This window comes from Meriones unguiculatus, chromosome 5, assembly GCF_030254825.1.
Source record: "Meriones unguiculatus strain TT.TT164.6M chromosome 5, Bangor_MerUng_6.1, whole genome shotgun sequence".
In the NCBI taxonomy this organism is placed as follows: Eukaryota; Metazoa; Chordata; class Mammalia; order Rodentia; family Muridae; genus Meriones; species Meriones unguiculatus.
In genome coordinates this window covers 107,359,377-107,373,424 of record NC_083353.1, presented here as the reverse complement: position 1 = coordinate 107,373,424, position 14,048 = coordinate 107,359,377, and the positions used below count along the sequence as shown (strand labels likewise).

The 14,048-nt window shown below is 46.0% G+C and overlaps 2 protein-coding genes across 6 annotated transcripts in view; one reads left to right on the top strand and one right to left on the bottom strand.

The window, feature by feature from the left end:
- Positions 1 to 774, top strand: part of Alox5 (arachidonate 5-lipoxygenase) — a 46,548-nt gene extending 45,774 nt beyond the window's left edge. Inside the window, exon 14 of the mRNA XM_021660864.2 lies at positions 168 to 774. Coding sequence (XP_021516539.1) covers positions 168 to 347 — 180 coding nt within the window. The 3' untranslated portion in view covers positions 348 to 774. The remainder of the gene's footprint in view (positions 1 to 167) is intronic.
- A 712-nt stretch (positions 775 to 1,486) lies between these two features.
- Marchf8 (membrane associated ring-CH-type finger 8) overlaps positions 1,487 to 14,048 on the bottom strand; it is an 82,186-nt gene continuing 69,624 nt past the window's right edge. For 3 of the 5 annotated variants that reach the window (XM_060383999.1, XM_060384000.1, XM_060384001.1), the window contains 5 exons: positions 9,651 to 9,736; positions 8,591 to 9,436; positions 7,164 to 7,344; positions 5,350 to 5,497; positions 1,487 to 5,020 (listed from right to left, as the gene is read on the bottom strand). In XM_060383999.1, the coding sequence (XP_060239982.1) occupies positions 4,719 to 5,020; positions 5,350 to 5,497; positions 7,164 to 7,344; positions 8,591 to 9,436; positions 9,651 to 9,736 (1,563 nt within the window). In that variant the 3' untranslated portion in view covers positions 1,487 to 4,718. The remainder of the gene's footprint in view (positions 5,021 to 5,349; positions 5,498 to 7,163; positions 7,345 to 8,590; positions 9,437 to 9,650; positions 9,737 to 14,048) is intronic. The other 2 variants (XM_060384002.1, XM_060384003.1) reach the window with 1 other exon arrangement.

The following is a 14,048-nucleotide window of genomic DNA, read 5'->3' as shown; positions in this document are numbered from 1 at the left end:
GCATGTATGTATCAATCTCAGCGGGGTGTGTGTGTGTGTGTGTGTGTGTGTCAAAGGTCAAGGGTGATAAGAGTTGAGCAGATGCCCCTCCTCCTCCCCCCCAAAGGACGAGGCCTACTAGTCTCCATGGCACCACCTCAAACTATCCTTCCATGTCTGATCCTCAGCTGTTTCTGGGCATGTACCCAGAGGAACATTTCATTGAGAAACCAGTGAAGGAAGCCATGATCCGATTCCGCAAGAACCTGGAGGCCATCGTCAGTGTGATTGCCGAGCGCAACAAGAACAAAAAGCTCCCCTACTACTACCTGTCACCAGACAGGATTCCCAACAGCGTAGCGATCTAAGCCTGGCCTTCCCTGCCTCAGGATCTCTCTGGGAAGGCCAGTGGCTTGGGCAGCCAGACCCCAGCTTGCCTGCCAGGCTCTACGTGGACCTTCCAGCAGCTGGTGCCTTGTCCAGGCTAGCAGTGCTGCTCCTGGGCCTGTATGGTCTGGCTGTAAACCAAAGGCTATTCAAGGACAGGCGGGCTATCATAAAGCTCCAGCACACGCTACTTCTTCTCAGGGACCTCACCCAGAGCAGGGCTGTGCCGCTGTCCTCCAGCCCACCTCAGGGCTTCCTCAATCATCAGCAAAGTGTATCAGAGTGACAACTGTTCTGACTGGGCCAGGGTACCTTATTCTATTTATGCTTCGTCCAACTGCTTGCATGTAGTAGATGCTTAAAGAAACTTATTAACAGCCTGTTACAAATTAAAGCTCATTCAAAACAGGTGTCATCCCACATGCCACATTCCAGTCACTCCCCAAAATCCACTGTTCTCCTTCAGTTACCAATAAAAAGCTGGTCTACTACTTCCCCTAACACACGCCATCTTTGCCCCTCTACACCAATGGCCCTTTCCAGTTTTGCAGATGTAGAGGTTTGAAATTATGCTGTGATCCATATGTGAGAGAGAACATGTAACAATTGTCTTCCTGTGTCTCGGTCAGATCACTTAACAGAGTGTTTCCCAGCTCCATCCATTTACCTGCTATTTTTTGTTTCTTTGAAGCGGAGCAAAATCCTATTATACACAGGTACCACATCTTCATTATCCATTCACCAGCTAAAAGACATCCAGGCTGTCTCCCAGTCTCTGCTGTTGCCTTCATGAATGAATGGCCTTCCTCTAAACAAGTGAGACCTGGAAGGGCAGGGCATCTGCCTCATCTATTCGTGTGTCTTAGGCTAGCACAGGCATCAGTGTCTGCAAGCCCCTCCTTTTCCTTCCAGCAGGGCATCTATAATGACTAAGTGAAGTAACCCAGGCACTAAAACAAATGTCACATGGATCTTAGCATCATTTCAAATCTACTGCCTTCTGCTCCCAACCCTCTTACCTCTGGATCCTCTTCTTTCCCCATGGCCCCATTATTCTTTATTGATGTGTGGGCTAGAAGGGGTATTCTAGCTTCCTCATTAGAAAACACTCATCACAAAATTTCTTTGTAAAGAAAGGCTTTATTGCTACCTTTAGACACCCCGTGTATAGCACAAACAAATGTCCTGTACAGAGAATTATTTAAGCGGTAATACTGAGAAACTGAACATACACAAAAGGATTAAAAAATTAGACATTTAGATTACTAGAAATTTTCTAGGAAAAATTTAAAATGTGAAGTGCTTTTTAGAAACTACACTACACACACCAGTGTAAATTTGGTTTTTATTAACAATCAGCTTTAAACATTGCATCTAAATGTGCACCAGTTACACACCTTCATCGATCATTTCTAACACAAAGACAGATGCTTTTACCTTCCTCTGCTTTGGGCTTTCCTCGGGCTACAGCTATAAGCTGCCTCATTTCAAGCCAGATTTGAAGTGGTATTGCATATATTCATGTGCATCTAACCACGCCCACATAGTCCCAGCTCTTCACCCTGTCCAGATAGCCTTTGGCCTCTGGTTGTTCAGACACTACTCAAGGCCTTGGATTATCCTGGCCCTCAGTGCCCGAAGCCTGCACATCTGTGTCCGGGAGGACATACCCACAGGTTTGGAAACTAGGCCTACATGATTGAAGAGTATACTGAAGCCAGAAGAGAGAGACAGAGACCTGGAGTAAGAAGAGAACTTTTACAACATTTCCAGGAAATTCCTGCAATAAACTTGAGCACAACCCCCAACTACTTACTTGTGGGAGCCAAAGTCAAAGGTATGCTAATGGGTCTATGACACATGGGGATAAAGGCCAAGTTAAGAGAGAAGGGCTGGCAGTGACAACCTCAGACTACTTCCTTCTTCATTTGACCCACAAGCACAGGGCCTTCCTGGCCCTGAAGCCTCATCCTAGATCTGCTTGGTTGCTTGGTTCAGCCACAAGCCATCTTCCAGATACATCCAGGCTTAGAGTGAGGAGAAATGGGATGGACAGATAACCCTGAAAATTTACTCAGAGGGAAAAGAGACAAGGACTAGGAGAGTCTGAGCAGACCCAGAGCCCTGCCAGCATGTTTCATGGCACATGCCTTGCAAGTCTTCTGCACTGAGTCACCAATGGGTACAGTTGCTTGCTAGATCAGAGAACCTGCAGGAAAAACGAGCAAGGGGAACTAGGAGGGGAAGAAGGATGAATGACAGATTTCATCAGAGAAGCCAGAGAAGAAATGGCATTAAGCCATGGTTCTAAAGTCACCTTATCTATATGAGGGTACAAGCCACCTGGGGTAGCTGTGCAGGGACAACCCCACTGAGGTACACTCTCCTCTCTGCAGAAGCCTCAGTGCCAGTTGGGACTTTATACTTAAAACCACCTCTATCTTCATGTGACTGCCCACCCACTGTTGGAGCATCATGTCACGGGCAGATGAACAGGACCAGGGACTCAGCTGCAGCAGCTGCAGAAGAATAGAGTTAGAGCTCCCTGGTGTGCAGTCTGTAGCTGCCTGGTGTCCTCAGACTGAGGAGGTGTGTGAGTAATTGCACTTTGGGGCACAGGGAGCACAGGGAGGCTTCTGTGGTCTGGGAGAGAGGGGGCAGGCTGACCTAAGGGGTGGGCTGATTAGATAATGGCTGGAAGCCCTGGCAGAACAGCTCAACCACTGAACTCCATGACCCCAGAGGAGACAAGGGGATAACAGGACAAAACCTGCTCCCACAAGCCTTCCAGCCTCCACCTGCCCCTGCAAACTAAACACAGGGCTTCCACTAGGAACCACAAAAGATTCATCTTGGGCTTGCCTCAGTCTTTGAAGAAGATTAAGTGGAGCAGCCAAAGTTCAGGGAGATGGGCAGGACCCTAGGCATTGGACCACCCTCCTCAGGAGGCTCTGAAGACCCTGTAGTCAACAGCAGCCACTTGGAGAGTATGCTTCTGGGGTCCCTCTTGTCACATTATGAGTTGACTATTGCCAGGCACTGTGGCAATGGCCTTCAAGAAAAAAATGTTCAGCAGACTTTTAAAGCAACAATGGCCATTTAATGATGGTGATTTGGCTTTGTCTGTCTTGTGAAAAATAGTGTAGGAGGTAACCCTGATGACAGAATAGATCACAGGTGGAGCTAAAGACCCTAAATGATCCTGTCAAGTCCGGTTAAGGCAATGAGTGGGTTGTGGGCCAGGTCAGTGACACAATGGTCCATGCAGTTGACTGATCATGCCAAGGCCTCATCCCAGAGCTGGACTGTTCGCCTCCCAGCCCTCAGCAGTGACTCTACAGAACATTGTCAGGCAGTAGAGGTGGATCACGGGGTTGTCCACAATGTGTGTCCTCTCCATCTGGAGACATCTGTTAGTCAAAGGAGCATTTTTTAAAATACTCAACCTGATTCGGATCAATCAGATCTCAAAACCCTTCCATTTCAATGCTGACAAAACAGAAATGTATAGGTGGGCTTGTGAGATAGACTTGTCAGGAAACAGGCTCAAAACCAGAGGAATTACACCCTTAGCATCCATTAATTGCCATGGAGTCTCAGACCTGTCGGTTTTGCTTTAAGACAAGTCTTTTCTGGACACAGAAGGGCATCTACTACTCAGAATATATAAGGCAGAAATGGTTTCAGTTTGATTTTGATGCAAAGAGAGAACAGGGACAATAAAGAGAGCATTTCTAAATGTGACACTCTTTTAAAGTGCCATTCCCTCTAGACATAGGAACTCCAAAATAAAACTTTCATAAAGTGCTGTTTGCTCAGTGACCCACACACCAGCAGACACAGGGCCCCCAAGGCCTCATCTGCCCTGGAGCAGTGTGGCAGCATCAGCCAAATGAGGCAAGGTTTTTGCTGATAGGCACTGGTCCCTTCCCATCTCCTATCTCTATCAGTGAGAAGGGATCCCCCCCATCAGCAGCAGCCCTCTAAGTACCACGCTGCTTCGTTCTCTGGGGATTCACTCCCCACCAGTCTCCCCCATGCTGCTCTGTCCTCTGGTTTAGCTTTTTACTTCCTTATTCTTTTCGAGAGCAGAGGCTGGAACTCACCATGGATGCATGGGACCTCCCACTTTCCCAGCCCAGAGAACCCTGGCAGAACGGAACCCAGTGGCGCCTGCCCCACAAGAGTTCTAGGATATTCACACCAAGGAGGGTTGAGAAAAAGAGAGGCCACTATAAATAGTCACCTGCCCAGTCTATGCTATTAAATGACAGAAGGAAGGAACACAATTGGCAGTAAACAAATTCCTTCAGCTCTTGGTGGACATCAAGGAAATAATACCCTCCACACTGTCAGACATTAATAATTTCTGCTCCAGTGTCTTCAGGCTCTGTGCAAGAAGAATTTGTGGTGGAATGACACATTCCATGTCCTTCTTTATTTTCAAGGGTGGGCTCTGTTAATGCAGACTTTTCAAAAATATTCTTTTTACTTGTTTCTGGACAGTTTTGAACATAAATCACTCTATTATAAGCCTTGAGTCTTTTCCATAATTGTAGATACACCTTGCACTGAACATACATAAAGAGAAGTCCTCCGGTGAAGCCGATGGCCACAACTACCAGCTTAGTCCAGAAAGGCCACTCTAGGATTCCTGCAAGGGGAAAAGACTCAGTTAGCCTACCGCGAAGGCTCACATCAGAAGTAAAACAGAATATGGCTTGTGAACTCCCAGAACTAGTCAGTACATTTCTTACTCATTAAATCCTCCCTCCCCAAAAGAAGCATGAAGGACTCTCACTGCTCTCTCTGGAGTCTCAAATTTCATCTCTTGTCATTGGCTTTAAAGACACAGAAATATTGAAAAAGGGATGGTGCCTCCTCCACAGGACTCACCCTTAACAAACCCAGGTGTTCGTGAACCTCAGAACCTCAGACCCTGGGACCTGTATACAGCACTCACCTCATGGCTCAGGCACTCACCTGTCACCTGACCCTGCTTGATCTCCTCTGCTGTTCGGTCAATGAGTACATATAAGGACCAGACTACACAGGTGATAGCAATGACATGAAATGTCACTGAGCACATGATCTTCCTGCGCTCACTGGCGGTCATCTGCAACCTCTCCCACTGGAAAACACAACATGGAGAGCATGAGACACAGACTCGGAGGAAAGGATCACAATGGCAGTGAGTGTTGCTTATGGCTATGATTGACTTTCTTTCCCTCCCTCTCCCAGGCCAGATCAATGTCCCCAAACACCCCAAACTACTTTAAGACACTTGGCTTCAACAAGATAGCAGACACAAGCAGCTTTCTGTACAATGAAGAGAAGCTAGGACTGAGATGAGCAGTGACCTCCCGTCAGGTAGTCTCTTACTCCTGTAAGCAGACAATGAAGAACTTGACAAAGGAGCATGTCAGTTGAGACCCAGCTGCTGGGTGTTAGGTCTGTGCTGACATGGATGAGTGGAAGAAGAGTGATGATACCACAACACACTAGGAATGGGTCACATCTATGTTGTAAGGTGAATGGCCGAAGGCTCTCACTCTTTGGTCCTCTGCTACTTTGGCAGCAACAGCTTGAATTCGATGCTTAAGAGTTCCTGGTACAAGCAGCCTCTGCCAGTGCCATCCCTCTAGGAGCTCATTAACTTACTCCAAACAGACTGGCCTTGTCATTTACTGGTTCCCAAATCAGAAGAAAAGACATAAAAGCAGAGAGAGAGAACAAAGTGTCAACATTTTGCATATCGTCTGCTAATGATGGCCACAGACTATCGAGCTAAGCTGAAAAGAGCTTCACTGATGATCTGTACTACCCATTACAGGGTCATGTGACAGATTAGCACAGAGTAGGTTCCAGGAGACTCTGACCAGGCAAATACATGTTCTCGAGCAGTTTTGCATCTGTCTTCTCTAACACCCAACTGCCTTCTGTTGGGGTTTTTGAAGTAGCAAGAGCCTGGGGTTTCCCACCTGAAGCACAGCCAGCACCTTGGTGTCTTCTGTGCCTGGATTCCCACACTTTCTTGTGATACTCCCAGCTCAACCCTTTGCATTCCTGATGTTCTTACATTCACCACCTCAGCAGATGCTTTCCTCCATAGGCAATAAGACCCCTTGAGAGCCCTTTCACTCTGCCTGCAAATCTTACACATCTGTCACTACCCCCAAAGTCAAACTGTCTACAATGCCCTCCTCCCACAGGACTGGCTTATAAGGATCACTTCTTTCTTTGTGTGCTCCACTGCCAAACAACTTAGTCTTTAATCAGCCCCAAAATGTGTAAGTTCCCCAGCACCTTATATATTAATGCTTTTGGCACAGTAGGAGCCTTTTTTCTCCTTCCAAATATGACCTTTTGTTCTGGACACACAGGGATAAGTACAAAATTGACAAGTATGAATGGGAAGCCAGCATCAGGAAGGCAGCAGTGACCTAGGCACCTCTTCATCCAGCAAACTCTTAGCACAGACAAACTGTACTGACCACAGGCTGAGTGCTGGGGAGAGACACTCCTTGCTAAGTGTCCTAACAAGAGACATAAAACAGTTGACACATAATAAATTAAATGCTGAGCAAGATATCACAGAATAGTTGGTGGTCAAAGGAGAGAACAGGGAGAGCGAAACAGTCTTAGTGTGAAGGAAAGAGCCATATTATGAAGACATCACTATCAGAAATAAAGATCTACAACATGAACTCCAGCCCTTGATCTTTAAAGCCATGGACACAGGTGGCCAGGGTATAGTCTGAAAGAATGACTTTACCAGAATGCCCCTTTTTACATACTTTCCTCAAAGGTTTCAGCTTGGTCTCCATGATGAACTCGTACTTGCAGAGTTCACAGCAGCGTGTGTCAGAACTCTTGATCCACTGCTGCAGGCAAGCCTGATGCACAAAATGGAGGCTTCCTGTGCAGTGACAGGGAGTGATCAGAGGGCTCTCGTCATCTCCTTCACAGTGGCAGATCCTATGGTGGAAGGAACACTAGTCAGTGAAACAAGAGCCTACAACAGGGAAGATGATTCTCTACCAGAAGGCCAATTCCTCCGCAAACAAAAGTTCAGAAACAAACACCGTAAAAGTGACTGTCAGCACAGAGACATACAAGCAGAAATGAGAACAATCACGACTAGCTGAATGTCAGCTTACCACATCAGCAACGTCAGGATGGCATTTGGCAACAGAAAGGGAAGAACGATACAAAAAATGACAAAATCTGCATTTTTAGGGAAGACATTAAACTTTGAAAGATAAACTTAGACAATAATTAAGACACCTTCCAGAACATAAGGCATTAGTGGAAAAACATCCATGAAAACCAAAACCAGCACTCTCACCTCCCAAACACTGCAGGTGGCTTAAAAGGCTTGCTCTCTATCGAAATCACACCCTCACCATCACGTGCACAACAGCCACACCCTTCCGCACTCTCTTGGAGACTGAGCAGAGACTAAGTATTTTGTCTCCACTTAAAATTCACCAAGGTTCTGCAACCTCATTTCTTTTGGGGACTATCACAGCACTGAGTGGGATTTATTAAAAAAGTCAGCATTCCCAAGGAATCATCTTAGATTCAACCACTAATCTCAATGAACTTAGATTCTGAGAACAGAGATGTTATCCAACAGCTGGGTAACAGGTAGGAACAGCTGTTCTGAAGAGGGCCTGGCCCAGCCTGGCTAGAGTGCTGGGTTACTCATTTCAGGAACAGGTTTTCTGATCCAACCATAAGAAATATAACAGCTGACACTAAGAAGGGAGACTAGTGGAGGCGCAGGAGTGAGGACAGATGAGCTCAAAGAACTTTTGAGCCTGAGAAGGATGGTAAAGGTGGGAGGTAGAGTCTGGACCTAGGCAAGGATACGACACACCTGAGGTAAAAGGGAGCAAAGGAGGGATGGAGGCAGGCTGTTGGAGACCAGCCACTCTCACACTCACAAGGACAAGCTGGAAAGCTGTCCATTTCCTTTCTTCCCACATAGTTAAGCAAGGTTGCTTATTTTGCTAAGAGGAGTCGGTGTGGCCTTTAATATGTGTAGTTTCTGTATTTTATGAAACTGGCTTCCAAGTGTTTTCACTCTTTGGAGAACACAACTGCTCTAGAGCTGGCAATAGATGTCTTACTGGTTCACTTTCCAGAAACTTCACATATTAAATTAAGGTTATGAAGACGTTAGCAGAAACAGCCAGATGGTGGCTCCCGGCAAACCAACCTGCAGGCATCCCCTGAGGTGGACACAGGAGAGGTGGGAGTGCATTTTTCAGAGGGCGGAGAAGGACAATCCAGGTCACTGTCCTTCTCTACTGAACAGAGGGGCGCACGCAGGACCCTGCTCTTCAGTTTGGCAGACAATGTATCCTCAAAGACGTCGTCATCTCCCATTTCATCAGAACAGAAGTCCGTGCTCTCTGCCAGCCAGCTGGAGGACTTAGCAGTATGCAGACGGCTGGCATGGCTCTCCAGCTCATGAAATCTATGCAGGCTGCTGGCACTTGAGCCACGGGAGAGCGAGAATAGGTACCGGAGCAGTCGCTGGCTTCTCAACCTGGTCTCACCATCAGCTTTCTCCTCCAAAAGTGGGATGCGCACGCTCCCCTTGCCAGCTTCCCTCTTTGAGGCAGCTGAATGGTTGATGGAAGGGGCTAAGACGCAAGAGTGTTTGGAATGGTCGAGGGGTGGGCAATGCTCCACTCTTTTTTCTTTATGATGGAGCCTGTTCTTTTTGAGAGATGGACCTTGAGGAAGCACCAATTTCCCTTCAGAACAAGTTCTTTCCATATAGTCAAAGCTTTCCAAAGTATCCTGGGTCTTCACACCCACATCACTTAGTGACTTTGAGAATCTGAGTGCTCTTCGGGCCTTAGTATTCTTAGAAGGCCTCAAGGCTTGGTCCCAGTCTGAACCAAAAGGATTTCTCTTTGATGCCTGTAATGTGTCTTTACAGATAACTGTCACAGTGAGCCCTTGGGTCAGAGAACTCTGGCATGGAGGAGCTTTCAAGACAACAGCAGACTGCACAGGACTGTAGTGACAACACTCAGAAAACACTGCACTGGAACTGCATGCAGAACAGTGGAATAAAGCACAGAAAGGAAAAACAAGTTTAAAGAGAGCAGACATCAAAGTAGAGAAATGAGACTGTATTGTAACTTGGCAAGCAAACAGCACACAAACCCGGGCTGTTTAGACCAAAGGTGAAATGATCAAGCAAATGGAAAACTGAGAAATCTGGGCCGACACAGGCCACGGGAGCACGCGGAGCAGAGCGTTACCTGCAGATGTCCTGGTTGGATGGTGTGACAGAAGTGCGAGAGAAGGAAGACACTGGAGCCGTCGTGGATGGAGGACTGCTCCCAGCCTGTAATGACACACCTTCAGTCAGTGTTTATGAAGAAGCCAAGAGACCCAGATACACTGTCTCCTTGTAAGTGGCAAAAGGTAGAGAAATCAATGTCTGCTATGTCCCATGCTTTGAAGGGAATGTGTATTATGCTCTTTGTTGTGTTTTGTTGAGACAGGGTCTCATTTTGTAGCTTTGGCTGGCCTGGAACTCACTATGTAAACCAGGCTGTCCTCAACTCACAGAGATCAGCCTGCCTCTGCCTTCTGATGGCTGGGATGAAAGGTATGCACCACTGTGCCTGGCTGGAACAATCATTAGATCCCTACAAGCTCAGGCAAGGGAACTATAACAGTAGTTTTTTGTTTGTTTGTTTGTTTCTCACTTGTGGAGAAAAACATAGCTAAAATATACTTTGAGACCACAGACTATCACTTCTAAGCTCTGAAGATTCAGCAGCCCTTCGCCACTAAGCATATAAACTTAATTAGTTCATACACAAGTCAGAAAACAATCTTATAAGGCACTCTACCAATGGGAAAGAAAGCATGCAAAGTGTCGTAGCTTCACCTGGTTCCTAAGACAACCCTTGGCAAGGTTGACACGTGGCTTTCTACCTGACCACCTCACACACAGAACCCAAGTGCTGGCCCTCAAAACCTTACTGCCCTGTCACAACTCTGTGCCAAGGATCCTGGGACTAAAGAGGAGGTGGAACATATGGTGCTTCTCAAGAAGTCCACTCTTGGAATTGTGAATTAAGGAGCACACTCAAGAAATTTAAACTTGAAAGATGCAACAAGAGCGCAAAGGATACAATAGGGCCTGTGAGCAGTGGTGAACAAGCCAGAAGGAGGGAAAAGACCTGGACAGGATTTATTACAGAGAGAAATGAATGACGAGAAACAGAGACTGGAAGAAGAGCCGAGACAAGGATGTAAAACCACTGTGACTCCCTAGGCTTTAGCAAGACTCATTCTCTAGCATTCAGGGCCCTGGTACCCTTCACATACTTTTATTTTACTGATAACAAGGACACATGCTATATGTGAAATCTATGAGGTTTTATTTTACTGTTGTACAAATCCCAGAGTTCACTTCTGAAGAGCTAGATGGCACAGGTCGGTTACTCCAAGGGGCCTCCTGAGCTGGGGTTAAATGAGATGGGTGTGGCTGCTGCTGGTGTAAAGCAGCGCACTGTTTCACAGCACTTCTCTTATTTAGAGTATTTATTTTATTGTTTTCCTATACAGCCCCTCGACTTATGGTTCTCTTGCTTCCATCTCCCAAAATGCTAGGATTACAGTGTGTGCCACCATGCCTGGTTTACGGCAAGAGAATGTAGTCTAACCTAATCGTAACTATAGTATGCAGAGCAGTGACACAACTGTTTATCGTTGTGCCTGGTTTAGGAACTGTACTTCTGTGGAGCCAGCAGCACTGAGGGTCTGCCCCAGCGTCCATACAAACGCATGAGTAATGCGCTGCACAATGTATTCAGACAGCTACAGTGTTCCTGGAGGGTTTTTTAACTGCTATGATCTTATGGGGCTACTGGCACAACCATTCAGTCCAGTGCCACCCAGAACATCACTGTGCGGTACTCGCCTATGAGCATATCCACGTCTCCTTAGAACACGGAGCCTGAGAGACAACCTGCTCTGTGAAACCCAGAAGCTGCAGCAAACAGCACCATTCCGAAAGTTCTTATCATACTTCACCTTACCTAGAACCTGTCCCATGATTCCAGGGAGCTCCACACTGGCCCCCAAGTCTCAGATTAAGAACTAGCCTCACTTTTTAAGTGCACCCTAGCAGGATACTCTTGCCTTGGCACTCTACCAATGGGAGGTCAGCCATCAAAACAGCACTGTCACCGCCCAGAAACTGCTCTCTGTCCCCCACTGCGAATGTCCAAGCATACCAACCTAGAAAGAAATCTTGCAACACAAAATTAAACATCCTCTAATCCAACTCAATCTCAAGAAATGTGATCCTGAAGACATGTTAACATGACATCTGTATCCAGTGAAGTCACAGGATTATTCAGTCGGCACCCCTGTGTCCTCAGGTGAGCTCTACTGTCTAACAGAAGGGACATGCGGATAGCAGGGATTGTTCTAGATAGCTTGTCAGTTTGGCACAATGTACAGTCATCTGGGAAGAGAGAATCTCGACTGAGGAAATGCATCTATCAGACTGGCCTGTAGGCAAATTTGTGGAAGAACTTTCTCGACTGATGAATGATATGTAAGGGTCCAGGCAGGGTATGGTGGCACATTCCTTTAGTCCCAGTGCTCGGGAGGCAGAGGCACGCAGATCTCTGTGAGTTCAAGGCCAGATAGATCCAAAAATACAAAAACAAAAAAGAGGGAGGTTGGGTAGGGGTCCAGACCACTGTGGGCAGTGCCACCCCTGGGCAAGATAACCCTGGGCTGTATAAAAAAGCAGGCTGAGCAAGCCAGTAAGCAGTGTTCCTCCATGGGTCTGCTTGAGTTCTTACCCTGATTTCCCTTAATGCAACTATGTAAACTGTAAAATGAGGCAACCTGTTTCTGTCCCCAAGTTGATGGTGGTAATCTGTCTCAAAGCAATTAGGAAACAAACTAAGACAGAAACTGGTACCAGGAACAGAGGGTATTGATGTGACAGATCTGACTACGTTGTTTGGGGGAGGATTGTGAAAATGTTTAGAACTTTGGGATAGAAGAGCCATTAAGTACTCATAAGTTAATGAGCTGTTGTGGGAACTTAGAAGATAGGAATGCTAAGACCAGTTCAGAAGACGGATGCCTGATTTATGTATTTTACAGGGAAGCGCTATTCATGGAATACTTTGAGTTAAAAATCTGTGTTTTCTAGTCAGCCATGACTACAGAATTAGCTGTAATCCACAAGAGACAGGACTACTGAAGTGAAACTTTTGTTTTTTAATGACAATTAATGTTGAAGCTGAAAAATCAGCAAGGATTAAAAGAAACCAGCATCATCAAGGTGAAAGCTTTTGGGAAGAATTCCCTCATGATGAGTACACAGAGTTGTGGTCCAGAGATGGCTAAGGCTGCATCTCAAACTAGTACCTGATCTTAAAAATGTGTGAGTCTTCTAGACGGCACAGGTTTTGATGGCATGAAAGCCACAAGGTCGAAGGGGTCAAACTTGGACAGCAGTGGTGGCTTGGCATTGTGTAAATCCAGGAGAGGCCACTGATAAAGTATATCCTCAGTTACAGTGGAATTACCAGGATTGAAGGGGTCATGGAGAAAATCTGAAGGTTGGTACCATGTGGCATGGTCAAAGTCCCAAAGAGAGGCCATGAGGCCTTCCGTGAAGGAGCAGCAGCCTGTGGAGACTCACAGCATATTGGCGATGCCAGGACTGTGGGATGACTAAAGGGATAGCAGCAGGTATGGAGTAAGGCTAGCCTGAGCCAATGAGACAAGCTGCAGGTGCTGATGATGGCAGAGCCAGAGAAGTTGAGTGGCACAAAGCCCTTTGGAGCCCAAAAGACTGTGAGTTCCAAATGACAGACACTGGGCTACTTAAACATCTGTACTTGGGTTTTGTTTCAATGGGTATTTTAAACAGAGTTTGGATATTTTAAAGAGACTGAACTTCTAATGTGTTTGAAAACTTAAAGACCAGGGAACTTTTAAAAAATTTACACTACTTTATATTGTAATAGTAATATAGTATCTTGGGGCTGAAAAAGAAAGGAAAGGTTATGGTTTACTAGTGATGTGTTTGTATGTCAAGTTAACAAGGGATTAACTGTGACGGTTAGTTTGTCGTTTTGACAAAAGCTAGAGTCATCTGATAAGAAGGAACGACAACTGAGAAAACGCCTTCATCAACTGGCCTGTAAGCAAGTCTGTGGGGGCATTTTCTTGATTAATAACTGATATAAGAGGGTCATACTCAATTGGTGGGTGGCACTGAGGTATGAAAGAAAGCCTCCACCACATATACAAAATGATGGAAGACAGAGGGAATGACCTCATTATTTCCTCCTGTTCTCTCAGAAAGACAGAATCCTTATGGAACCAAATTTACTTTTCTGTATTGTAAAATGAAGGGGACCTATGTGGAGGAGGATGAGGTTTAATCTGGAGAATTAAATAAATTGTAATAAATGATAATTAAAACAAAAACAAGAAAACCAGCAAGGTGTGAGCACGTGTTTGGAAACTGAAGATCAATCTACATACATGTTAGTTACCAAAATGCTTTTGAAGAGACTGATTAGTTGTTGGCATCAGGCTCAGTAAAGTAAATCATTCTCCTAAAATGGACCCAGAGGACTGGCCTGGCCACAACAAAAAGAAGCCTA